The sequence below is a fragment of the Natator depressus genome, chromosome 6 (genome assembly GCF_965152275.1).
Source record: "Natator depressus isolate rNatDep1 chromosome 6, rNatDep2.hap1, whole genome shotgun sequence".
Classification (NCBI taxonomy): domain Eukaryota; kingdom Metazoa; phylum Chordata; order Testudines; family Cheloniidae; genus Natator; species Natator depressus.
The window spans coordinates 25,897,537-25,925,067 of NC_134239.1; the positions used below are offsets into that span (position 1 = coordinate 25,897,537).

Genomic DNA, 27,531 nt, shown 5'->3' on the forward strand with positions numbered 1-27,531 from the left:
GCGTGTGTGTATGTGTGTGACCAGGAATCCTGGGTTGGTAGAAGAGAAAGAACATAAGAAACAAATATTAACCACAAACGATCACTTACAGCGGTTTTCTCCTTTAATCTCCATGCTTGCTGCTACTTTAACTTTACAGCATCTTTAATTCCCAGCAGCCTCTCCAGGCACCTTTGTTTCAAGTGTTTCTCACTTTATTGCATCAATATTCTTATTTTCCTTCACTCATTCCTTGATGTCTTTCTCAGGCTCCAAAGTGTTTACATATGTATTCTGTTTTCTCTATTTCTCTGTTTCCCATCACTGCTTGTTCCATGACACTTACAGAAGTTCACGAAGAAGGTATGTGACCCACTTAAAGAATCTCACTCCCTTTCTCTTTGGGCTGGTTTCCACTACAGGGAGATCAATGCTGCCCCAATTGATGCAGCGGGGATCGATTTAGTGGGTCTAATGAAGACCCGCTAAATCAATGGCAGAGCGCTCTCCAGTCTACCCCCTTACTCCAGCTGTCCGAGAAGAGTAAAGGAAGTCGACTGGAGAGCATCATCCGTAGACCCAGCACATTGAAGACACTGGGGTAAGTCGACTTAAGCTATGTAGACTCCAGCTACTTTATTGGTGGATAGAAAGCTGGCTAGATTGTCGGGCTCAACGGGTAGTGATCAATGGCTCCATGTCTAGTTGGCAGCCGGTGTCAAGTGGAGTGCCCCAGGGCTCGGTCCTGGGGCCGGTTTTGTTCAATATCTTCATAAATGATCTGGAGGATGGTGTGGATTGCACCGTCAGCAAGTTTGCGGATGATACTAAACTGGGAGGAGAGGTAGATACGCTGGAGGGTAGGGATAGGATACAGAGGGACCTAGACAAATTAGAGGATTGGGCCAAAAGAAATCTGATGAGGTTCAACAAGGACAAGTGCAGAGTCCTGCACTTAGGACGGAAGAATCCAATGCACCGCTACAGACTAGGGACCGAATGGCTAGGCAGCAGTTCTGCAGAAAAGGACCTAGGGGTTACAGTGGATGAAAAGCTGGATATGAGTCAACAGTGTGCCCTTGTTGCCAAGAAGGCCAATGGCATTTTGGGATGTATAAGTAGGGGCATTGCCAGCAGATCGAGGGACGTGATCGTTCCCCTCTATTCGACACTTGTGAGGCCTCATCTGGAGTACTGTGTCCAGTTTTGGGCCCCACACTACAAGAAGGATGTGGAAAAATTGGAACGAGTCCAGCGGAGGGCAACAAAAATTATTAGGGGACTGGAACACATGACTTATGAGAAGAGGCTGAGGGAACTGGGGATGTTTAGTCTTCAGAAGAGAAGAATGAGGAGGGATTTGATAGCTGCTTTCAACTACCTGAAAGGGGGTTCCAAAGAGGATGGCTCTAGACTGTTCTCAGTGGTAGCAGATGACAGAACAAAGAGTAATGGTCTCAAGTTGCAGTGGGGGAGATTTAGGTTGGATATTAGGAAAAACTTTTTCACGACGAGGGTGGTGAAACACTGGAATGCGTTACCTAGAGAGGTGGTGGAATCTCCTTCCCTAGAAGTTTTTAAGGTCAGGTTTGACAAAGCCCTGGCTGGGATGATTTAATTGGGGATCGGTCCTGCTTTGAGCAGGGGGTTGGACTAGATGACCTCCTGAGGTCTCTTCCAACCCTCATATTCTATGATTCTATGATTCACATAGCTGGAGTAGCGTAACTTAAGTCGATTTACCCTGGTAGTGAAGACAAGCCATGCCATTGCTGGGAAAACAGTATTCAAAAAGGTTAAGATTGCACAAGATGAGGACCAAGAAAGGGATGTCCGGGGGGGGGGGGGCGGCGGGGCGGGGATGACCTCTTTTCTGAAGAGTTTTGGATGAACATTGAGAAAAGGGTTGTGTTTGCCAAGCGTTGTGGTTTCAAGCAATATGAAAAGAGTGTTACAGGTTCTATACTGAAACTTCTGGCCTAAATTTTCAAGTGGGACCTCAAGTTTTGGCTGCTCAAAATCGCCTGATTTTCAGAGAGTGGATGCTCCGCATTTTCTGAAAATCAGTCCCCTTTAAGGTGTCTCATGCTGGGCATCCAAAAATTGCAGCACTGATGATCCATAGACACTTGAAAAGTTAGGCTTTTGAGTTTAGCTAGAGCTACTGAAGGAGCTTTGGGTTCTAGATCAAATTATCGGGCGTGTTCTGAGTTCTAGAATGAAAAAATTAGCATGTTGGGCAGTCCCTGCAGTGATGCTGGAAAATGCTTGACAGACCCGTGGCTGCTTTTGTGATCTTTGAGAGAGACAAGGAGATTAACATTTTGCTCTCAGAACTACTTATTTTGCTGCAAAGCTTGTTGACGATCCTTCAGATTATATGGTGGTATTTGCCAAAATTGTAATTCCAAGTACAGGTTGATCCATCTTGTCCATCTGTAATTCTATAGTGTTTCTTGGAGAGCATCCTCACACATGGTTGAGGGGGATGGTAGTCACAGAAAGAGAAGAAATAATGGATCAAGATTTAGATGGATGGAAGGGTGTCTAGATGAGTGGATAAGAAAAGTGACTCCACAGAATTCTGCCAAAGTGAAAAACATACTATGAAGAATAAAGCCACCCAATTTCACAAAATATGTTAGGTTATTTGTTATGGTCCAAATTCATGATTTCAGTACCTAATATACCTAATCTATAATGCTCAGTATGGAACTGCACAGTTTGGGGGTCTGGAAGGTGACATTAAAGAAAATTTCAGTAATTCAACACCCACGTCATTCTGATAGGGTTTTTTTCAGACTGGGGATTAACAGGAGAGAGATGCAGAATTGGTTTGGAAATAGTTTCAACTAACAATAGGAAAACAATCTTCTGTGTAAAAAGCGCATGGCAAAATGCTGTTGTCTGTTGAGTCTGGTGTTCTCCTTTCTTTGTAAATTAGGCTAAACAAAGCTCATATTGCATGGTTGAGAGAGATTCTGAGGAGGCAACATCTAGAATATGGAGTCATGTGCTTTTCTTGTCTTTGTTCAAATCTCCACGTATGGGATTACTAGTTTTCTTCTCACTGAAATAAGACCATCCCACAGCAGGGTAGAACCTTCTGGGTCTTCACTGAATTCCAGTTGCTTGGGAGATGGTTCTCCCTTAAACTCTTTCCTTGACACCTTTTATGATACTTCAAGTTGTTCTCTTCTGTAATTTATAGGAGGTTGGAATTCTGTATGCTAATGAGTATGGTCCCGTGAAATTTGGTTGGGAGTCTGGCAAGCACAGATGATAGCCAGAATGACACAGGTGATTTTGATTATGTCTGTCAGTCATACCCTGATGGATTCCAAGCAACGTAAAATCTGGATTTTTTTAGATTTTCGTTGGAAGTGGAAGAAAAATGCAAAAAAACAAAACAAAACAAAAATAACCCCATTCGCTTAATAATTTGCTTAAAATAAAATTGCATATGAGGGTATGTTTGTGGAAAGCAAATTCTGAATTCACAAATGTGAGAGTTAGCACTAGAAACCTGATTCTAAGAAGGAACAGAAATAATATTATATGGCCTATCAAAACTAATCGACACAATATGAATTTCCAGTATCCAGTATTAATACTCTCAGTCTGAAGTATGAATACTTAAAATAAAAATTCTGGAATTATTCTACAAACAATTTAGAAAATGGAAAGCTCCTTGTAGACAATTTGTAAACACATGTAACCCTTCTGCCAGTCAGAGTTGGCATCAACAAAGATCGGATTCAATATCTAGGGATTCTTTTCCAAGAATACAATGCAAAACAGGCTCAAGCCCCCACCCAGTGACCTGGGACAATTACACACTATCCCCTGGGCACCTCTAAGAGGCAATACTTCCCTTCTCGCAAGCACAGAGTCTGAGTGTAGCAAAACCTTTTAATAAAAGGAGGGGAGTAACTCAGCATTAATTTGGGAAAATACTGCAACTAGGTTCATAAACATAAACCCTGAGCAAAAGACCCACCCCCAAGTAAGTTGGGCAGTGTCCTTTTTTCCTCAGGTTCTTAAAGTCCAGCAACCCAAAAGTCCATTTAATGTGCCCGTCCCTTCTCTGCACCCCACTCACAGTTGCTGTCCTTGGTCAGTGCAGCCCCAGAGTCCAGAGGTTCATTTGCAGAGTTCATCTCCCATCCTGGGTGGAAGGGTTGGTGGTTAAAGAGGCACCTTACACGCTCTGCTGCTTGGGCACACTGCCACGCCAGCCACTTGCCACACCCCTCTGCAGGGCTCTTCTCTGGCCCTCTCCGCCAGCCGCCTTGCTGGCCACGCCTCTCCACCAGCCGCTCGGCTGGTCACTCGCCAAGATGTCTTCAGGGCCCACCACTTAACACAACTGTCAGTGATTTCAGCTCTCAGTGCTCTCAGCTGTTAGTGGCGGCGGGGGGGCAGGGCCTCACTGCTGGTGCACACTGGGCAGTCTCTTGCACCAGAGACACTGTCCCAAATTAGACTGTCCCTCACTGTCCCAAATACTTAGACCTAGATATCAGTAATTTCAGCTCTGCAACATGTAACAAGACTCTCAGTTGAGTCTAAATTTGCTCTTTTATTATACGTGGAGAGAGGAAGGGTCAAATGGTGTCTAGGACCCTTAAATACAGTCCACACCACCAGATACAAGTACCTGTACCCACCGTCTCTCAACTCATTGGGCTTTGGAACCCATGTCCCCTGCCTAGCGAGTGCTGTTCAGTTGAGGGTGAGTCCCTCCACTGGGGTATGCCAGGTACGGTTCTGCTGCCCTTGATTCACACAACAAGGATAACAATGCTTTATTACTCCTGCCCCAATAACAAGGAGACTGGGGATCCAGCACCAGCCACAAGTGATCATTGGGCAAGCAATGCCATCATGCTGAGTACATAGGCAGGGTGGCTGTGCCCATGCAGACGAGATCAACTCCTGAAATCCTTTTCCACAGCTCACCACTAGATGTCAGGGGAGAGCTCATTCAGACTCTGCTTACACACATAATCAGACACAATTTCTCAAATAAATCATATGCTTCTAGTTTTCACCAGGTCTTCCTCCTAAATTCTATACTCCATCTCTTACTTGCCATCCAGAATTATGGGCATATGTTCTCACCTGAACTAAGTCTTCAAGAGATAGACAACAGGACTTGTGCTTTTAAGGCTCTTTTAAAAATCTCACCCTTTGGTGTCTAAATATGGATTTAGCAGCCTACCTTTAGTTTCCTATTTTTGTAAATTTTGGCCAATGCCAATATCTGCACTTACTGGGTAACTGGGGATGTGCACTACAAATTGAACATGCAGGGTGGTGGAATTGATAGTACGCAGTTTGCCACAACTTCTTCATCTGACAGGCAGAGGAGCAGAGAGGAAAAGTCACTTTCCCATTGGCCAAATATTGCTTTTGATTACACCAGAGTAAATCTGGAGTAGCCCTGTTGAGGCATAATCTGGCCCCAGAAGAGTAACCAAGGGGAACAAGTGCCTTCACTAGATGACATTATCCTTTGTTTCATCTTGACTTTATTGCCCTACAATCGAGCTAATTTGACTTCTCCCATCCCAAGCTCCTCCTGTACATCTCTAATGTCCCTTGTGCTTTCTTGCACTTGCTTTTCTTTTGTATGTGTGTGTGTTGCCCTTTAAGAAGAGGCCCCTGAAGAAGAAGAGCAAGAGGTTGAGTATGAAGAAGGTAAGTCTGTCTTTCTTTCTTGTCCTTGAATCTGGGAAGTGATGGGCTTTATGGGATGCTACCAAGTCTCAGCATTGCTGCTTCATGGTGCTGTCGTATTGGTCAGCTCTATTCAGTCTGAGTCGATGTCTCCTGTCTTCTGCTATGGTATTCCTGGCTGAATCTGAGTTTGTTGCTTTACTCTGGCTTTAGCATGACTGGAGAGCAAAGCTTCAGCCTTCCTAAGGGCCACATAGAAAGTTCTTCGGGGAGGGGGGAAAGGTTGCACTTGTTAGACAGTTGTAAAATCTGTTAATGGGTTTCTTTTAGAATGAGGCTAGTGGGCCTAGAGGTGTGATACTTCAGATAAATACTGAAAAAGCTGATGTTGACAGCTGTTTGCCCAGCACAACTCCTCACTGGAATTGCTAAACCAAGGGTGATGAGTTCAATCCTTGAGGGGACCATTTAGGGATCTGGGGCAAAATTTGGGGATTGGTCCTGCTTTGAGCAGGGGGTCGGACTAGATGACCTCCTGAGGTCCCTGATATTCTATGAATTCTCTGAGATGAATAGGAGGGAATTTTTTTGACAGCTGCATGAGCCTTACTATTCTCCATCAAAGGTTTGGGAGTACACATTTTAGGGGAGATCCGCAGCTGGTGTAAATCAGCAAGGCTTCATTGAAGTCAACGGAGTTGCACTGATTTACACCAGTTGAGGAATTAGTTTTGTTTCTGTATCAGAGCTATATTTTACAGAGCTCCATTCAGTTCTGGTAAAAAAAAAATCAGACGTTCAATATAATTCAAATGAGCAGGTTGATCCTTTAACAATTTGTTATCAGTAGGGCCCTACCACAGCCATGAAAAACGTGTCACGGCCACGATATCTGGTCTCCCTCCGTGAAATCTGGCCTTTTATGTACTCCTATCCTATACTATACAGACTTCACGGAGGAAGACCAGCATTTCTTACATTGGGGATCCTGACACAAAAAAGGGAGTTGCAGGGGAGTCATAAGGTTATTTTAGGGGGGGCTGTGGTTTTCCATCTTTACTTCTACGCTATCTTCAGAGCTGGGTGGCCAGAGAGCGGCGGCTGTTGGCCTGGCACCCACCTCTGAAGGCAGCGCCCCGCCAGCAGCAGCGCAGAAGTAAGGGTGGCAATACCATACCAGGCCACCCTTACTTCTATGCTGCTCTGGCGGTGGCTCTGCCTTCAGAGCTGGGCTCCCGGCCAGCAGCCGCTGCTCTCCAGCTGCCCAGCTCTACAGGCCGTGCCGCCACCAACAGCAGCGCAGAAGTAAGGGTAGCAGTACCGCAACACCCCCTACAATAACCATGTGACACCCCCCCCCCCACACACACACACACACAACTCCTTTTTGGGTCAGGATCTCTACAATTACAACACCATGAAATTTCAGATTTAAATAGCTGAAATAATGAGATTTATTATTTTTTAAATCCTATGACCGCGAAATTGACCAAAATGGACCGTGAATTTGGTAGGGGCCTAGTTATCAGCTATAAACTAGTCAGGATAAACAATTGCTAACATACTTTATACAGTAACTGCAGTGATTATTTTAATAATAACAATGACTATATTAATAAACGACTTTAATGTGTGTTACAGACAATAGCTCTCAATGGTCTTGGGACTTACAGTATAATAATTACAAGTCACTTAGGGTTTCAGTAGCTCTGTTGGGCAAAGGTACTGTGTCCCATGATTCCTCTGGGTAATTTCTTTTCATGCATTTGAGTCATTGGACACCCTCTTCTCTCCTTTCGTTTTTTTCTTCTTTGTTATCCAGCAAGTTCAAGATTCCAGGAGTAGTGGAGAGGGAAAGGGAAAGAGTAAGTGGGGTATTTACAGAAGAACAGCATCAACTGTGGATTGACTAGTATACTTTCTTTCTTTTGCTTTTGTTCTTCAACCTGCAGCTGGAGACGAAGGAGAATACTATGATGGTAGTTTGGTGTTGTTCTGAGACAACAAAAATATCTTTCTAACCCTACCCTTTTGTTCTCCATCTGCTTCTAATCCTCACTTGATTTAAACTCAGGAACTGGGCCAAAACATCACTGCTGCAAACATTCATTCACTGTGCATATCCAGGCTCTCTCAGGGGACTCTGCTGTGTCTGAGGTGTTTATTAGCGCATTCCATCACCAGGGAAATTAGCACCGGGAGAACCTTGTACTCTAGAATGTTCAGCTCTAGAACCCTGCCCAGTATTCTAGGTGTGACCTAGAACCTTTAATAATGTGGTATTTTCAGCAAGGCCCCAGTTCAGAAAGGCCTGTAAGCATGTGCTTAAGTTCTATTGACATGTTTAAAATTAAGCAAATGCTTAAATGCTTTGATGAATAGGGAAGTACTTAGGCATATGCTAAAAGTTAGGCACATGCTTAGGTGCTTTACTGAATCAGGATATGTCTTTGATCTAAATTGGAACTGACTCAGAATAAAACAAAATATTCCTATTAAAATGAATGGGTAACTGATGGAGGATTTTAAGAGTTACAAGCAAATATTCATGGTATGTAAAACTTGAAATTATGCTTCCCAAATATACAGCACATGTGCCTTAACTTGGAAGCTGATCTGTGCCAGTGGCTTTGTACTCCCACCACAGGGGAAGCCCATTGTATTCAATGGGGCTGTGTATGGGTGCTAAGATCCATCTGCATGGATGCAAAAAAAACAGGCCCTGAGCCTTCAAATATTTAAATCCTAGTCCAGCAAAATCAGTAAATCACTTAAGCACATACTTAACTTCGAGGTCTACCGATGAGCAGCACTACATAAGAGCGAGGTGATATATTATTACCTTATTACCTCTAATCTCTGTTTGGAAACTCCTCCCTCAATGAAAGATTTTTTTAAAAGATATTTTTTTCAAACAACTTTGCCCCCCCTCCCCCGCCCCATATGAGTTCTTTGTGATCATCAATGAATGTAAAGGACCAATGGGCTTTGCGTACAGTCTTAAAGGAAGCCCTCATTTCTTGATGTTGTTTTGTCGCTTTCTGGATCCCAGGAGCTCTACAGTACTAAGGGACAGCAGGTTCTAAAGTGAGAGTCTGAGGTTCTTCCAACATTAATTGAAGTCAGCTCACTTTTTTCAGCCTTTTTCTTATTTTAGGAAAAACACTTTGAGAACTTTTCTGGGCCCTTTACATCAGTTTTCACTTCAGGATGTGAATTCTCTCTCTCTTTTTAAATAATATATTGCTTTGCAAGCTCTTAATGTTGGTTAGAAGTGTTGTTTCTGGCAGATGAGAGGAAGGGAAGCGACAAGAGAAATCTGATGCAGTTGAGGTGTAGTGAAGTTGGATTCTCGGAAAAGGGAGAGCACAGTAAGAATATGTTATAGATGTAACAAAAACAATGGAGGATGCCTTAATGATACATATGCAGTTCCTGTGCTATCCCACTGTGACTACCAGCAACTTCTGGAATATATGTATTATTGCAGCATCAGTGAACTTGGATTTTCAGTGGTTCTTTGCAGAACTGGCTTCTTTTGGCAGGATGATTGTGGGGGTTTTCTCACAGACCCATGGTTCATGGGCAGAATGCACAGAATATGAGAGTCAGAATCCACCATATGCATCAAAGAATAGGAATTTGCTACGACAATTCCTGAGTGTTAACAAATTTTGGCCCAGTTCCTTGATTGGTAGCCCTGAAAGAGAGAGCATCTTAAAAATAAATCCCAGCCTGGTGGCCGGTTTTAGTGCATACAGTACGTTCTGTGCTGGGCCATGCACACTGCAGGATGTTTTTTGGACGAAAGCTGACCTTTTTTGTAGTCTCTCCCTTTTCTAGTTTCCTGGTGGTGCATTTAGATGTCACATCTACAATACTTTATTTTGACAACAGCAAACTAACTTTTTTTTTTTTTTTTTTTTGGTAATCATTTGTTCATCGAATTATTCAGAAAGCAACAATTTAGCAGCAACTGATGTGGTTGGATTCACCCAGTCAATGACAGACGGGTCAACCAAGAATAACAAACAAGCACAAAACAATCAGTCTTTCCACAGCTCTTTTTCTCTCTCTTATGCCACAAATGCCACTAACTTACAACTTCCTTGTTAAACTGGAATGGTTTGGTTATTTCCTTAGAATTTCATAGGCGAAGGGAATCCTGCGTGTCTCTGAATAACATCCAGGTCAAACTGGTTGAAGCAATTTCCCCCCCGCAAATAAATAACAACAACAACAAAAAATCATACGAAAAGCTCACTGTCTATGGACAAATCTAAACAAAAGAAGATGAACAACAAAAATCCTACCTGGAGAAATAAGCTAATTTTGCTTTTATCGGGGATGATCTCTGACTTATTTTTATTTATATTCTTATGAGAGTACAGTAAAACCCTGGTCATTTGACACTTGATTATTTTATTATTATTATTTATTTGCACCACTGTAGCATCTAGAAACCCACAACTGCAATCAGGGCCTCATTGTGCTAGGTACACCCTGCAAGCAACAGTTCACACATCCTGTAAGCAACAGTCCTTGTCTCAGAGGATTTACAAATCTAAACAGACAAGACAGCCAGAGAGTGAGAGAAAGGAACTATTACCACCTGACACTCACTCTTCTGTGGCCCTTAGCGTATGTCTGCCCTTGGGGCTAGGCTGTGATTCTCAGCTCGCCTAGACACACTCATCCTAGCGGTCCTGGGACTAGCGCCCTAGAAATAGTCGCGTGGCACAAGCAGAGGTGAGTGGCGGCACGGGCTAGCTGTGCCGAGTACAAACCCGCCAGAACCCCGGTGAGCATGTACTCAGCATGGCTAGCCCCTGCTGCCACTTGCTGCTGCCCAGGCTGCCTCAGCTATATTGCTATTGTGAGCCAGCTAGCTCAGCGAGGGCTAATGCAAGTGTGTACATGCAAGCTGAAGTCACATCCCTAGCTCTAAGTGTAGTCACAGCCTTGGTTATGCCTCTCACCTTGAATCCCTTAATCAGCTCCCCCCATTAGCAAAACCCCAAATAGCTGATATTTCCTGCAAGGATTTTTCACCCCTGATTTTAGAGGGGATTTTTTTTTTTTGGCCTTATGATCGACAGGACATTGACTTTTATTTTATTTTATTCTCCCTTGTCCCACTCGCCCGCATGCCCCCACACTTGCAAAAATGGGAGGGTGACGGGGCCTATGTTGCCAATTTAGTCATTTTCCAACACCTCCCCTGTACATTCAACACCCTCTCTAATTTCAGTTCCTGGGGAAAACATGCTGACAGTAACCTGTCACTCAAATCCCCACCAGTATAGAGGATCAATTAACAAGTGGAGCCACACTGAAGGGCTAATTAGAGGGCGAAGCAATCCCACCAGCTAGCAGCAGCTAAATACAGAGGAAGGCAGCCCTGGGAGGATAGGTGGGTGAGTGAGTGAAGAGCCTCATGGAAGGCAGAACTGGCTGCTAGCACTGCTGCCTTTCTCCCCAGAAATAAGAGCTGACTGGGACTTGTAAATATGGCAATAGTATGACTGGCAATGGCCTGCTTGAACACACCGTGGTGGTGAAGGTGGCCAGGAGTGAGACTCCCAGAGTACAGGTGCTCCATTTTAAAAAAAAGGTCATCCTTTGAAATGCATCAAAATATAATTATCTGACCTCAAATAATTACAGGGAAAACATATTGTTTCTGGATAACTGGGTGTTTGGACCAAATCCTGAGAGAAGCTGAGCTCCTCAAAGTTGGCTCTGTCCACAATAGGCTGTGAGCTTTTTATTTCTAATCCATCCCACCAAGCAAACAATACAAGAGCATTGTATGGCAGAATTCAGATGAATTCCTAAAAGTTCAAACTCAGCATGTGGCTATGAAAGTCAACCTGGGTCTGTAAGAGACAACATTAGGATAGAATGTATGGGCTTAATACTCCTCCACTTATGGGAGAAACTCCATTGAATTTGCTGGCATTACACTGATATAAACCCAGTATTACAGATAGGAGAATCAGGCTCAAAGTGTATACAAAACAGCACATCACCAAAACAGTAAATGGCTGTTTGGTGCAGTAGAATGTCTCTCATTATGAAAAGCCCAGGATTGACTATCTTGGAGATGGTTTACATTGCATACTGAGGGGGCCTGTCCTCTCCTGGAGACACAGGTTTCACTCTCATTAACATTCATGGGAATTTTGCTTAGAATATCCACCAATGCCCCCTTATGCAGAATAAGCCCCCTTAGGCAGGATGATCTTTCCAGGTTGGGTTTGAGGGGCACTGCTGTGTATGAACGAGAGAAAGAGAGAACATGGAGACTTTGGGAAACATAGATGCCATGTGGGGATGTCTGGGAGTGAATGCGCCTGGAGGTGATTTACCATAAAGCTGTTCCCCTTCTGGGCCATGTATGCAACATTTTAGTAGATCTGTAGCCAAGTTTAGCTCTCATTTACACCAGTGTAAACCCAAAATATCTCCATTGACTTTAGTGGAGTTGCTGAGAATATCCACCAGTGTAAAAGAGATGAGAAACTGACACTACGAGGGGGAATATTCTTCTTTTACCTTCAAGCTCTGTCATCCTCCCTATAGCTTTGGTCTCCAGGGGGTAAGAACTAGCACTCATCTCATAAATGAAACCATTAACTTCCAGATGCTACGTTAGGACTTTTAAACAATCTCTTGTTTCCTTTCCTTTTCTGTAGAGTTCTGATTTGAGGTCAAATCAGTCTGCTTTCACTGACACCAAAGGGAAAGGTCTCTTTTGGATGTGTATGAGGCATAACCAGTTACTCAGGGGTGTTCCTCCTAAACCTGGATTTCCCTTCAGTTTCCCAGCTTTAACAAACAGCAGCTGGTGTTGTTTTTCTCATTCTAACTGTTCTCCCTCTTTTCTCCCCTCTCTTCCTGTTTTCTGTCCGTGTTTCCAAACTCAGAGGAAAAGCCCAGGCCAAAGTAAGTATGCATTAATGGTTGTTTTTAAAAATACTGGTATAAATGTGATGACCATCCATAGACCTCCTCCTACCAGAGAAATGTCTCCTACTACCTATGCACAACCCCCTCCTCCCCACCATTCATGCAACATCCAGCATTTCTGGACTCTTCCCTAGACTGCCTCCCTCTGTCAGAAGCTACTGTAAGACTGGCTACAGGCCAGGAAATAGAGACCAGTCCCATACCAGCTCATACATCTTATTACAGCGAGGACTGGCACAGACATCAGGTCTCTCCAGCCAAGTGCTCCTACTCCATCCCCTGTAGCACCTTGTGTTGGGTGAAGCTGAGCTCATGTTATCTGCTAATTTCTCCTGGGTAGCACACAAATGGGAAGAGAGGGTACCAAGAGGGGAAAGGCATGTGTGCAGTATACTCTGCCCACCTTTCTCTGCCTGCTCTGTGGCTCCCTTTGCAACAATGTGTGCGGGTAAAAGAGAATGTCTGACAGGGGATGGCAGTTTGCCACAGACAATGAATGCTGAGGGGTTCAACATTAAATCCTTTCCGTTGTTCTTCAAACCATGAAAGGGGGCATGAGTTGCAGCAGCTGGATGTGGGGAACAGGGCAGCCAATGGCAGCATGTCATGGGAGTTACCCATACTTCCAGTGTTGCTGGCAGGCAACACAGTTGGTTTGTCCTGGGCTCCACAAGGCTTGACCAGGATTCCCCAGGGATCTTCTGGCTCTAGTGGATCAGTGCCCTGATTCTCCACCAAGCCAGCATCCCAGGATGGGTCATGCAGTGTTCTCTTTGTGTTAGCAGCCTCATGGAACTTTACATGTGAGTTGTCCCATTCTGCACCTTTTTGTGCAAAATGGGATGACCCCATAAACATTTGGGATGGGTCAGCTCCCTTCCTCCATTGGGTTTTCAATCAAGCCATAGCTTCAGCTGTACCTCCTCATCAACATTTCTCCCTCAGCATGGCTCCATTTGGTGAATGAGTTAATCTCTTGGTTCTTTGAGGTTCAATTCCTTCTATTTTTCATCCCCTACAGACTGACTGCTCCTAAAATACCAGAGGGTGAGAAAGTAGACTTTGATGTAAGTATTCCTGACACATGTCCATCACATACGCACACCCACCACTCCCTGCATCACTACTAGCCTTTGTGAAAATGTCACTGCCATGTAGCCAAGGGCAAAAGGAGTCTATTTTCAGTGAAAGATTAATCTGGGGTCCATATCTGAAAAACCTGCTTACACATTGCTTTAGTTGTGCAGCTGTATTTCTAGCTTAATTTGTCTTGGAAAGAGAAATCTGAAGGGTGGAAATGGAATTAGTAACTGCTTATAAAGCCTTTAGATCTTCTTCCTTGCAGACCTTTATTGTGATCTTTATCTTGGTCAGTTAATTATCCCTCGGTTTCTCAAGGACAATCCAACTGCCCTTTCAATCACTTCCGTGTCCTGTCTTTTTGCTGAGTGTTCCAGGCAGCTTCCCTGACTCAAGAATGATGAAATAAGATTAACTTTGGAGTTTCAGTGGCCAGGAAAGGGCTTTCATGGTATCAAGAACCTGCACATAGTGCATGGGAAATGGTTATGTCCTTTACCAAAGGGGTAGCCGTGTTAGCCTGTATCCACAAAAACAACAAGGAGTCTGGTGGCACCTCAAAGACTAACAGATTTATTTGGGCATAAGCTTTTGGGGGGTAAAAAACCACTTCTCCTTTAATAGGCCACACAATAGATTTAAACTAAACAAGCAAACAAACAAAAAAACCCAAACCCCATAACAATGCACCAATAAGCAGAAAAGAGATTTAAAGAAGCAAGTCCCTTGGAGGAGGCTTTCCCAGCTGTGCAGGTGCCTGTAATGAATCCACACACATGAAGCAGGTTGTATCAAGTCTGTCTCTGAGAAACAGTGCTCAGAATGGCACCACCAAATAACCAAACAAGCATGGACCCAAATATGTTTCTAGTAAGTCAACAGGAAAAGAAAAAGCCCTTGTGATGAGTGGTACATGATTACATCAGGATAAGTTGTATGCTCATTCAGGGTCACTGTAGTGTTCACCTTGTCCACAAGTAAATGAAGCTTCTATTAATTTTGACTGGTGTAGGAATACTCAGGTAAAATGAGGAGTCTGCAGAGAAATGTAAAAAGAAATGTAAAATGTAAGAGTAGGTGAAATAGGATGATCCATTGAAGCGAGGAAGTGGGAGCTGGGAAACCAGGACTCTGTCCCTTGTTTTACCACTGGCTATTAATTTGGGCAAGTCACTAAATGTCTCTGGCCCTGAGTCAGCACCCAAGTCAATAGAAAGGCTCCCATTGACTCCATTGGCTTTCAGATGTTGCCCCTTGTGTTTCAATTTCCTTATCTGTAAAATGAGGCTGTTCATACTTAGCCTCCTTTGTACAGTGGCCTGAGATCCTCAGATGGAAGGAGCTGTACCAGTGTTAGATTGTTATTGTAATAACGCCTTACTGCTCCTTCAGGACATCCAAAAGAAGAGGCAGAACAAAGACCTGATTGAACTGCAAGCCTTGATTGACAATCACTTCGAGGGCAGGAAGAAGGAAGAAGAGGAACTGCTTGCCCTGAAGGAAAGAATTGTAAGTCTCTATGGTGCCATTCCCAGTGATGTCTGCTTCAGGAGGATAGTGTGTGTAATTACCTCAGAGCCTCAGAACTGAACTGGAACCTTACAGACCAAATTGCTCCTTCTGTCCAACAAGTGGAGACAGAAGAACAGGGGACGATAGTCCTTCAAGGTGACTGCATCTTGTTCCCAATGTGATCAAGATAATGACGGTGTATTTTTGGCTGGTATAGAGTGGAATGTGCCAATGTGGAAATCAAGGACACCTTGCAGTGGTAGCCTTAATGAGGCTTGGGTCAGTGCACTAGCCTCTCAGATATGAAGAGCTAAATGCAAACCTGGATTAGGTCCCAAATGAAAATAAGTCTTGGGTCTTCTCGTCGTTCCTCAGGGGTGTGTTTGTTTATACTACAAAACACCATGTACAGTTAAGCACAGCTCAGGACCACAGGCCATTTCTGCTCTGACATATCCAGGAGGAGGTTGCTGCAGGCCAGGTCTGAGGTGAATTGGGTAAAGTGATGAGATGGACTTAAGACTGGAGTAGCAGGGCTTAGGCAGGTCAAGGATGAGGTAGAATGGCAGAGGTGTGTGGTGGGACTCAGAACTAGAACATCAAGGGGTGTTGCAGGTTAGAACAAAGGTGCATTAACAGAGCTGTGTGTGAAGCCCATAACTAGGATAGCATGGGTTGTTAAAGGCTCCAGCGGCGATTTAATGGTGTGGGGGGGAAGGGGCAGCTGTCCCGGGGCCCAGTGATTTAAATGGGCCTGGGGCTCTGGCCGCTGCCGCAGTAGCGATGGCTGGGAGCCCTGGGCCCTTTTAAATCGCCAGGCCCTGGGACAGCTGCCCCTTCCCCGCCCCTACCATTGGCAGCCCTGCCGGTAGGATCCCTACTGGCAGGGCTGCCAAAGCAGTGTGTGTGTATGTGTTGGGGCGGGGCACAAGGGGCAGCACTTTAATATTGGCTGCGTACGAGCTGATACCGGCAGCCACTTCTTACCGGTACGCTGTACTGGCCTGTACTGGTCCATACTGGCCTACTTTCACCCCTGGGTGGATGAGGCATAACCATTTTGAAAACAGGCGTAGAAACCATCTGCTAGCCTTGGGTCCCCTCTGTAGATTGACAGTCTATTCTACTTCCTCAATTCTGACTTGAGGGAAGCCTGTCCCACACTGCACAGAGGTGACCATACTCATTGTAACCCATCCCTGTTCTCAGCCTCCCAGGTGTTTTACAGTCATGGAATTCACCTGGGGCCCTTCAGCTGGCTATGTGCCTCATCCTGCACGTTTTGGTAAAGTAATGGGAACGGTCCACTGCCTAATATGGAAACTAAAATCCTTTATAAAGCTTTGGAGACAAATAAAGCCACATACTGATGACTCTGTGCCTCTTCCTTTGTTTCGGGCAGGAGAAACGCAGAGCCGAAAGGGCAGAACAACAAAGAATCCGGGCTGAGAATGAGAAGGAGCGTCAGGTCAGGCTTGCGGTACGTGCCTCTGCTTTCTGTTTTCCTCTTGACACATAACAAGAAAGTACCTGGGCTCAGACTTTGTTCGGGAACTGTGAAAGGAAATGGAGAGAAGCTTTAGGTCCTGCCTGCCTCAGGAACACCAGAGAAGATACTGCTAGTCTCCTCATTACAGTGAGGCTCACTGGGCAGAGCCTGGGAAGGAAGCAGCTATAACTTCCCAGACGCATACATTCCTACATCATTCCCTGCAGTGACTCCTGCTGCTAGTGGAATAGGTGTGGGCTCCCCCAGCCAAAGTCCTTTCAGTAACTTGTTTTTCTATGGTGCATTCTGCAGGAGGAGAAGGTAAGAAGAGAGGAAGAAGATGCTAAGAGAAGAGCTGAGGATGACCTGAAGAAAAAGAAGGCTCTGACCTCCATGGGTGCCACATACAGCAGCTATTTGGCAAAGGTAAAGGCATTGATCAATGGATGAAATAGGGAGGCAATAAACACACCTCTCTGAGTTTTATCACCACTCGCATACCTCTCTGTCCCCACTGAGTCTCCTAAATTCTCTACCAATCATTTGGAATTCTCTAAGTTTGTTCCAGCAGTTGCTAGGAATCCCTTAGATTTTCATGACAACTCCTATAACTGCTTGGGATTCCCTGAAGTTTCAAGGCCATTGCATAACTTTTAGGAGTGTCTCAGCTCCTGTGGAGTAAGTGTTGTTGGGAATGCGCTAATGTCTCCAGAATGACCCCAGTGCATCTGCCCGGAAATGCTCGAGTACGTGTCCATGGTTCCTTAGCCCTTCCACAATATCCCTGTACTTCATCCTGAATTTGTGCAGGGCAGCATCCACTGATATTCTGGGCGTATGTTTCCTACAGGCTGACCAGAAGAGAGGAAAGAAGCAGACTGCTAGGGAAATGAAGAAGAAGATCCTGGCAGAGAGGCGCAAAACACTAAACATTGACCACCTGAATGAAGACAAGCTGAGGTAACATGCCATCTTCATTTGCTGCAGGTAGATTAGATGATTTCTCAGGGAGGTCAAGGCTGACAGCTCTGAATGAGGACACAGAGAGATTTCTTCTAGTGGTCTGGGGCCTACCACACTGAAGGAACTTCCTGATAAGGCAACTGTGGAGCCCTTATGAAGCCAATGCTAAATTGTGCCTTTGGCTGTGCTGGGACACAAAGGGGAAAAGGGGGCAGCAGATGTCATTGTACATGAGGTGGACATCCAGCTGTGGTCATGGCTTAGTCAGACTGCCTTCCTTCTGCTGCTAATCAAACTACGGTTGCCACTCATCTCAAAATTCCTGGGACAATGACATCCTGTAAACCTACAGACTAGTTCGGCTCAGCTGAGCTCAGGTTCATTTTGGGCGCTGTGCTATCGTGATGTTCCACCATGGCACGTTGTCACAACATGAAGCTGCCTCTTCATTCCATGATGTGTGAGGGTATTAGGTGAGGAGAGGGTGGTGCAACATCAACACACGCTGAAGCAACTGCATGACATGAGAGGTAGAGAGGAGCATGTTAGCTTTGTTACGTCCCATCCCCCACACAGCTAACCTTGCCTTGTAGACGGTCCTCAAAATCCTAAAAACCAAACAGTCTAAAATCTAAGGGAAATTAGGGACATAGAAAGAGAGTGTGCTGTAGGAGGACCTGTGTGCCCTGGGATATAAAAGGAATGGGTAGGGGCCACTTTAGAAATGGCACCCTACAGAAGAGCCAACCCTGGTGGAGATGGGGGCAGAACAATGGTGGATGTCCAGAAACAGAAAGGGTTGTTTGTAATGTGGTTAGTGTCATAATTGTAGGAGTATTGCAATCCAAGGAGGTGGATGGATAAGGATAGGGAAGAAGAGCAGGCCTCTGCCAACATCAGTAGTAGTAGAGATGGGTCTGCGATGCAAAAATCTAGATGTGAACCGTCTCAGAGTTTGGGGGGTTCTAGAGATCTAGTGTTCTGGTCCAAGCCAATCTCTAACTAATGTTACACTGGGCCAGTTTTGCTCATCCACCTTAGCCCTGAGACTGGTGAAAGCTACCATGCCAATTGCTCAGCCAATTGCTCATTCAAACTTTGGAATCCCACTCACCACTTCCCCTCCAGTTCCCCTGGGTTCTTTAGTGAGCGACAAAGAGCCGAGTAAATAAATAAATTTGTGAAAGGGTGTTAATGCCTGATAAGAGGAAACAGTGCAAGGCTGAAATGTTAACACGGATAAAGCTGAGGAAAATAAAATCTGACCATAAAAATAGTCAGTGACGTGAAGCTGGGGAGGAGTTTTGAAGGGGAAGCTGTATGGGCTGCGTGCACACACACACACGCCACACACACACACACACACACACACACAATTTGCTACTAGTGTCCTGGGGGCCACAGCAAACATGTGACATTTCAAATGTATGAAATATTTCTCCTGTCTTCCTCCCTCCGCAATGCATAGGGATAAGGCCAAGGAACTGTGGGATTGGTTATACCAGCTGGAAACTGAGAAGTATGAATTTGGAGAGAAGATGAAGAGTCAAAAATATGAGGTGGGTTGAGAAGCAAGTTGGTCATGGCACCAGTCACCTCTGGGTCCAATCTGCAGGAAGCTGTGAAACTCCCATAGGAAATGTGGTGTGGAGATATCATTAAGCTAGTTCCACACACGACTTTTGGAATATTTACCCAGCAGGGTAAATTGCCAGAGCCATGCATGGCATATGGGAATCATATTTCCCATAACTGTATACCTACCACATGCATGGGGCTATATTAGAAGGCTGCAATTGAGTCTTAAAGTTGGAATTGATTAGACCAGAATCTATGAAAATGAGACACGCCCCACAATGGGAAAAGAAAAACCCCATTGTTTATTAGTTTGGAAGAGAGGTATGAAAAGGGGTTGGTCAGATGCTTTCAGTTGCCTGTCTCCCTCACCAAGTGACTTTCTTAACCACATGTTCATTTTCATACTTAAATTTTGGAATTTTTATTTCCATCATAGAGTTAAAACAAAAAGAGTGGGACGGAAATGACCCCCTGTGGACTGAACTCTTAGGAGGCCCTTGATGAAATCTATGCCTCTGTAGATGTGCATCTTACTGAAGTGCCACATGGTATCAGAGTGCTGACATGTCCCTTTCACGTCTGATCATGGGATATGCCCATACCCAACTGCACTACACTTCAGTGACCAGAATCCTGCTGCGATCGATATTTCTGGCTGCTTTTCTCTGTCTTCACTTCCTTTTTCCAATTTTTTTTAAAATACTTGGACTGAGAACAACCCACACCAACATGATTATCTTAATCTCTCTTAGATTATATCACTACGTAGCAGGGTGCAGGCGCTATCCAAGTTGTAAGTACAAAGAGTTCGCCCATGTGACAGCAGCAGCGAAGTCTGCTAAAATGCATGAGCCTCCTGCATGGCGAGATTTTGTGCGCTTGCGCACGCAGGTGGACAGCGCACCGGCACTCAGTTCCATCTGGCAGAGGGATGAGTAGACTGAGTCTTGCGTGTCTCCCTTCACTTCATTTTTCTCTCACCTTCCATTCTTGTAAAGCAGGGTGTAGTCTGAACAGTAGCACAAAATCACAGTGGTGTTTAACAGTTGCTGTTGGATGATTCATGTATGCTCAGATGGAATGAATCTTCTGGACACTGCATGACAGCCCACTAGTTTAAATGGAATGCAGCAGCACCGCAGATAAAGTGGGAATTGTTATGTTCATGGCACACATACAGAGAAATTAGATAAAAACAGAAAAATACTCTTGCTGGAAGGTTGCAACATAACACTAAATTTCTTAGAATTTAGAATAACACACAAGAACCCCAAAACAGAGAGAGATAAAGCAGGCTGCTCCTTAAACCAGAGAAGCACGAATTAATCTACCTTACTCTACGTTGGTTTTGTGCAGAACTGACTGCTGAAAGATCCAGACTGCATGCTTCCCTGTAGAGCCCCATAGCTTATAGAAAGTACAAAAGGAAAAAGAGACGAGAGCAGAGTGTAATAAAGAAAGAGTGAGGGAGGGGAAAAGGAGACAGAAAGAAAAAAGGTCAGAATGAGTAGGAAGGCAGAGAAGAGTGAGAAAGAAAGGAGAGAGAGATGGGAAGGGAAAGTGTGAGAAGGAAAAAGAGAAGAAGACATAAAATAACAAAGAAAGCAAGGGAGAGAAAAAGGAAGAAAATTGGACACACAAGATGTCAGGGAGGGGGCCTGGTTTTAAGCACTCGCCTCTGTGTCCATCTTCACTGTGTTTTAAAACCCACGGCAGTGAGTCTCAGAGCCCAGATCTACATACTTAAGCTCATGGGGCTTGAGTTACTGTGCTAAAAGCAGCTGTGTAGACATTTGAGGTCAGGCTGGAGATCAGTGGAGACTGTGGTGGGAACTGGGCTTCAGAGCCCGAGCTCCTGTCTGAGCTGCAGTGTCTACACTGCTGTTTTTAGTGCCATAGCATGAGCCCTAGCATGAGCCCCGTGAGCCCTAGCCTGTAGACCTGGCCTCTGAGACCCGGTGCTGAAAGTTTTAAAACGTAGTGTTGTTGTACCCCTGTTGCTTACTGGTACTATGTAAGACACTGAATGCTGTGCCGGCTGTCACTGGTTTAGCAGAAAAGGTGAGTCTCAAGCCCTTGAGTCAGTTTGAAGGGCAAAGCTGACTCTCTGCCAGGTCTGAAAAAAATACCCAATTGCGATAAATGAGTCAAATCCATGGAGCAGATTTTTAAACTACCGTGAGTAAGTACAGAATGCAGCAGATCTTTCCTTTTCGATGTTGTCCTGTTGCCTCTAATGTCTCAGTCTCGGTCTCTTTCTTTTTTTTCTTTTTTTTTTCCTGTTTGCCATGGGAAAACTTGGCCCAGGAAATCCGAGATGGCAGACCATCCTGAAATGTGATCTTTTCCTGTTTCAAGCACTGGTAATTTCAAATGCCATGTGACTCTTGCTGGGTCACCAGTTCTTTGACTGTGAGTTTGCTCAAAACATTGAGTCCAGAGGCAATGGAGAATTCTGAATTACACCAAGAGCAGAAGTAGGGGGAGGAGGGGGCTCAGCAGGTGAACTTTCACCTCTGGAAATCAGGGTTTGATCCTGATTGGGTTACACAGGAAAAATGAAACGAACAGAAGTGGGTTGTAGACTCATTCTAGTTTTTAGTGGACATATATTCAGAGCACAAAGATCCCTGCAAGACTTGAATAGCAAGACTGCACGTCAGGACTGAGGTGCTAAATCAGGCAAAACAACATAGCAGCCACACATTGGGTCTACACATCTGGTACTTTATGGATTAGTCCTTCACTTTCCTGAGCATCTAGTTCGTATCTAAAATTCCACCATGATTAAGAGAGGATGAGCTCATCTTCATCATGAATTCCCCCCCTCCCCCTGCCCCAGGGGCAATGAGACACAAGTATTACCACACCACAAATTGCCACAGTCTGGAAGATGGCTTGGGAAGGACCTCAAATCCCCCACTCCAGCCCTTCTTTCTATGGTTGCTGTGTTTCCTTTCTAATATTTCCTCTTGGTCCCCTTTGGGAACCCTTCAGTCTATTAGAGAAATGTCTGCAAAGGGTTTTGCATTGTGCATTCTCTACCTCCTGCCCCCAAATCAGCTCCAGAGCTGCTCTACTAATTAGCCTGCAGAAGGTACTAGGAGAGCACGTGCTCCATCAGCCTAATGCCTTGGGGCCTGATCCAAAGCCTACTGAAGACAACAGGAGTATTTCCATGGACCCGTGGAGACTAACTATCAAGGTATCAGGAGGTGCCTAAGCCCAGTAATACCCCTCAGTTGGAGTATCCCTCATTCCCAAAGTGCAGCGGTCTCTTTATATGATATTGATGGGTAGAGGCAAGTGCATCCTGCACCCCTCCAATATACTTCCCCTCTATTGAAAGCCCTGGAGTTATTTGTTGCTGAGCATTCTCACTAGTTTTCCTCCAGCTTTGGAGCTTTTCTGTTTCCAATTTCTCACCTGTCCAGGTCAAACCCACCTTCCACTTCAATGTTGCTAGCTACCTGGTAAATTTACAGCTGGGATGGCGGGATGGTGAGGACAACACACACACAAGGAGATCACACCTCTCAGGGTCTCCTGAGCTTTCAAAATGGCCAATTTATGACTTTCTAGGCCACTTACCTGAAGTTTGGCTATACATGAGTTCACCATAAATGGGTTCCATTGTACATGAATTAATGAATTATTTTAACAAGGGCAACAGCACCGTCCCTTCAGTTGAATTCCTCATCTGTGCCTCCTTGTAAAACATGAAATTAGCTTGTAAATTTACTGCTAGTTAGCAACCTCTCACTCAAGAGAGTTTTCATTTGAAAAGAAAGAGTTTCTCCCATCACAGGCACCTGTCTCCAGAACTCCAGCCAGGTAAACCACTTCCCTCCCCATGGGGAAATCAGGTCACTTGGCAGAGCTCTTTGAAAACCCTAGTCATGTATGTTGTTTGCAGATCACCACCCTCAGGAACCGGATTGATCAGGCCCAGAAGCAGTAAGTACCTATGTCCCAGCCTAAAGTCTGGGATATCTGCTCAGTGTTCCAGCAGACACTTCAGCTTTGATGCTGACATTTTCTTCTCAGAAGGGAATGAGGCGAGAGGTGGAAGGGCAACCTCCAACCCGCCCCCACCCTTAGAAAATGATGGTCAAACTGAAGTGAATCCATAACCTAATGTAAAAGAACCATCATCTCCCATGCACACACCTTCCCACAATCGCTGCAGACACCAGTCGCTCAAGCTGTGACTGTTAGTATTGGCTAAAGTGTTTTGAACACAGGAACGGAAATGGCCTTTGCTTATACAGGATGGAGAAGTGATTGCCGAGATTGCAAGGAAAGGTGTGTAATAAGACTGACATCCAGGGTTACCCCGTCACATGGATGTCATGTGATCAGGGGTGTGGGTTCTTTTCATTGGTATATGACCTCCCACTTTCCTTCCCCACCTTACCTCTTTAATTTAATTTCTTTCCTGCTTGTGAGTCCCATGTCTTTGTTGTTGCATGTTTTCATCAGGAGACCTCAATACATCAGAGACAAGGGGCTGGGGGAGGGAGGGGTGTGTAGAGAAGTAAAAGGCAAGGAGGAGGAGTCACGGGAAGAAGGTGAGGGAAGCTCTCCAAAAGCTGAAATCTGCTCTTTGCAGTTTCTCTGTACCATTAAGAGCTCCAGTCATGCAAATGACTCAAAGATATAGGTATCACCAAGGACCAAACAGTCTTTCCCTCGTCCCCCATTCACACTGGAATGTCAAATGAATTTAACATTTTTTTGGGTGCAGTTCTCTGTAGATTCCAGACACAGGGCTTGATGTATTTGCTTCATAGGGAGTATGGGGGTCTCAAAGAACCTTGCAAGATTAGGCTCATCTGCATGGTTTTCTTCCTCCTATGTCTTCTGATCTCACTACCAAAAAACCAACATGAAATGTTACCATGCTAGGGACCCTCCCAATTATCCAAAGAGGTGATATTTTTTCTGGAAGCATCTCTTTCCAGAGATGGTTCTTCTGGGTGTGATGGCACTTCATTTGGAAAGGTATGGTTGTGGATCCCTCCAGGTATTAGGGGGCATTTCTCCATCAGAAACAGAGCATGACATTCTAAAGTAAAAGTCTTTCATCCTGGTGTATTGGCCTTCTATGGTCCCTTTTTGTTTTAAGGAACAATAACCCCCCATAAACATAGCCTAAAGGCAGGCATAACATAAAACATCTTAGACCTTGTGAAACTCGAAGTGACAAGGGCTCTGTATTAATTTGGGGAACTGATGGTTAGGCATGCAGCTCCTACAGTGATTTTTGATCCAGTCCAAAAGCCAGCATAATGGAGAATGAGATGAGTTTAAAGAAGACTGAGCTTAATAATATGTCAGACAGGATATTCTCTGAGTGAACAGACAATAACCCCTTGTCTCTCATGTAAAAGGTTAATTTTCGGAATAGACTGTCTTCTATTCTAAAGTGGGTTGAGAGGTAAAGTATTCACTGTATGTGTGTATGAGTCACTATGGAAGACTCCCGTACATAAGCCTACTACTCCTGAACAAACCCACTGTAAGTTGGGGCCTATATAACCATGCTAAATATGCCCTTCTGTTGTTGCCTTTTAATCCCTTCCCTGCTGCCTCGAGGAACATGTGTTCCGAATGCAGCTTCCTTGGAAACATCCATTCCAACCAACACAACATTCGCTATCTGCTTCCACTGGCCAGACAGATGTGTTTGCTCGGCACCCTTGCTTTGCCGTTTAGCACCAAAAAGATTAAACAGCTTGCAAGTGGTTTGATTCAAGAAGTAGCCTTATTGGTGTATATTTGGGATGGAAGGGTACGGGTTATGCAGTGCACAAGGAATCAGTGCATTGCACAGGGACCCATTGCTGACACAGTGCAGAGCCTAACCAGACTAACTTTCTCACTTGGAACACACCTGGAAGCAGGCATGCATCTGTTTCACAGCAGGAGGGTAAGTGGATTGCATGTTGAAATGCTATTCTGCATGCAAGAAGATATTACTTGGTAATCATTTCCTCAGGGTGCTTTACAAGCCTTAGCTTGAGGATCATATGGAGACTACATCCATACATCCCCCAGTAAGACTGGGTTACTGGTACCAATGAGGGTCAGAAGAGGACACATGTAATTCTAGGGAACCAGAATCATCTCTTTGCATGTGTTAAAACATTTTATAATTCTTTACATTCCCCAGGCATTGTATGGGGGGGGACTTCAGTCCCCTTTATTATGGCAAAGTAATTCTTTTATTCAGCCTTAGTTTTATTTAAATATTTTTCTGATTATTTTGCATGGGAATAATTTCTAAAATTCTACTGTCAGGTGACTTGAGCCTCTGGGCACTGTACTGGTACAGTCCTGTTTGAGGAAGTCCTTTCCATTTCCAGAGTTGCACCTGAACCCATAATCCAGATCTGAACTTGGGAAATGTTCTGATCTGGAACTGGATCTGCACTCTGCAGTTTGGGGCCCATGTCCACTAGTTTCAAGGATCCCCTTCTCTCTGGGCATACAATTCAGTAAGCGGCAAAGCCTCTCACCCCTCCATGCTTATACTTCCTGGCCATCCTCTGAAGACCCCAAGTAAAAATCTGCTTCCACCAATATCTCTTTCCTCAGAATGTGCTACATCTGCTCTGGAGCAGGTGGCATCCAATTCACCGGCTATCTGATCAGCCTGCTCTGCTGACTTGAGGTTTAGAGCTTCTCAGCAAAGTAGCAGCTGATTGAAAAGTCAAAAGGTCAGAGGACTTTTCTGCAGCAGTCACACTGATGTGTTTTCCTTCTTTCTGTACTACAGCAGCAAGAAAGCAGGAGCCAAGGGCAAAGTTGGAGGGCGCTGGAAGTAAAGAAACACGAGGTGACTGCAGGCAGGATCATCCCCGGTGGCGTGGCTAAACATTGCTGGCCTCCCCCTAACCCCTTCACAAATCAATTTCACTCCCATGCTTGAGCAAAACTACAAAACCAGCCTGGATTGCCTACTCCTTTTTTAAGGACTCCAGCAGTGTCCTCAACCAAAAAGAAGGAGGTTCCCGTGGAACAGAGATGACTCCCTGCTGGCACCTTTCCTGCTTCATGTGTCCTTTGTTTTCCTGACACCAGCCCTCTGCTCCCTGTAGATTGCTATGTATGAATCTCTGGATTTTGTAAATAAAGTGTGACCGATACCTTCTTCAGTTATATATCTCATAACTGCTGTTTCGGGTTCTTCTATTCAATTCCAATAGATTAAAATTGTATCCAACTTTGTAAAGACTTCAAGAGGATGTTCAAGTGCAATTCATTCAAACATTATATAGAAGCGTCTATTAGGGCAATGAAAACTTAAATTTAAATCTAAAATCTAATATTAAAATATGACAGATCTGGGTGATTCAGCAAAGATGCTCTCTGAGGCCAGGGAACACAAAAACACTCAGGATAAAATGCATTTGGTAAAGTAAGGATTCAAGAAGTCCGAGTTTTCCTGGGTGTTTTATTTGCCCAGTGTTTGGCTCATCATGAGGGGAAGAGGGCAAGCAGAAGTGCTGGCCAACTTTTATCCTTATATATTTCTAACTATCATTAACTTTTCAGAGTTTCTGGTGCCCCAAGTTGGATGAAATTTTAGGTTCCCAAATGGGATCAGAAATGGAAACATTTTTTTCATAAGGAGTTTTCACTAACAAATGAGGAAGGCTGTTGAATTACACCTTTCTAATAAGAAATCATTCTAATATAGTCTCATCTCCTTTTTGCTGCAGTAATAGGCAGAAACTCCATTGACAGTTGAAAGAACACCGAGAATCATCGAAGGATAGATATGGAAAAGCCCTGCTAAGTCATCCAATCCATCTCCAGGGACCAATGCAGGACTGTTCCCTACAGCAATCGTTCTCAATCAGGGGTACTGGTACCCCCAGGGGTACGCAGAGGCCTTCCAGGGGGTACATCAACTCATCTAGATATTTGCCTAGTTTTACAATAGGCTACATAAAAAGCACTAGCAAAGTCAGTACAAACTAAAATTTCATACTATGACTTGTTTATACTGGTCTTTATACCCAAACAATGGGTTTCCACCACTTCCATTGGGAAACTAGTTCATAATCAAACAGATCTCACTATGTGGAATTTTCTGCTGGACACTTAGCCTGCTGTTTTGCTTTCTTAATTGTCTCCCAATACTTCTCACCATTGTCCTTTGTTCCACACTGTAATTCTTCTAGCCTGGTGTTTGTACCCTTTAATGCTGGTGTACAGTTCTGGCTATCCAGGTTCAAAAACGATTAATTCAAACTGGCACAGGTGCA

General features: G+C 44.5%; 1 protein-coding gene across 1 annotated transcript; it reads left to right on the top strand.

Annotated features, from left to right (window-relative positions):
* The first annotated feature begins 314 nt into the window (after positions 1–314).
* Positions 315–26,350, top strand: TNNT3 (troponin T3, fast skeletal type). Its single transcript, XM_074956664.1, has 12 exons — positions 315–342; positions 5,638–5,682; positions 12,591–12,609; positions 13,655–13,700; positions 15,106–15,222; positions 16,628–16,705; positions 17,027–17,140; positions 17,565–17,674; positions 19,146–19,236; positions 23,172–23,212; positions 25,159–25,187; positions 26,037–26,350. Exons 1-12 carry the CDS (start codon positions 315–317, stop codon positions 26,132–26,134), a joined length of 816 nt encoding a protein of 271 aa, XP_074812765.1. The 3' UTR covers positions 26,135–26,350.
* Positions 26,351–27,531: the final 1,181 nt, after the last annotated feature.

Bases quoted from the DNA above. Each gene is read 5' to 3' on its own strand.
- TNNT3 (XM_074956664.1), top strand. From the start codon at position 315: ATGACACTTACAGAAGTTCACGAAGAAG. The intron at 16,706-17,026 runs GTACGTGCCTCT...TGCATTCTGCAG, and splicing joins AGCGTCAGGTCAGGCTTGCG to GAGGAGAAGGTAAGAAGAGA. The intron at 25,188-26,036 runs GTAAGTGGATTG...TCTGTACTACAG, and splicing joins ATCTGTTTCACAGCAGGAGG to CAGCAAGAAAGCAGGAGCCA.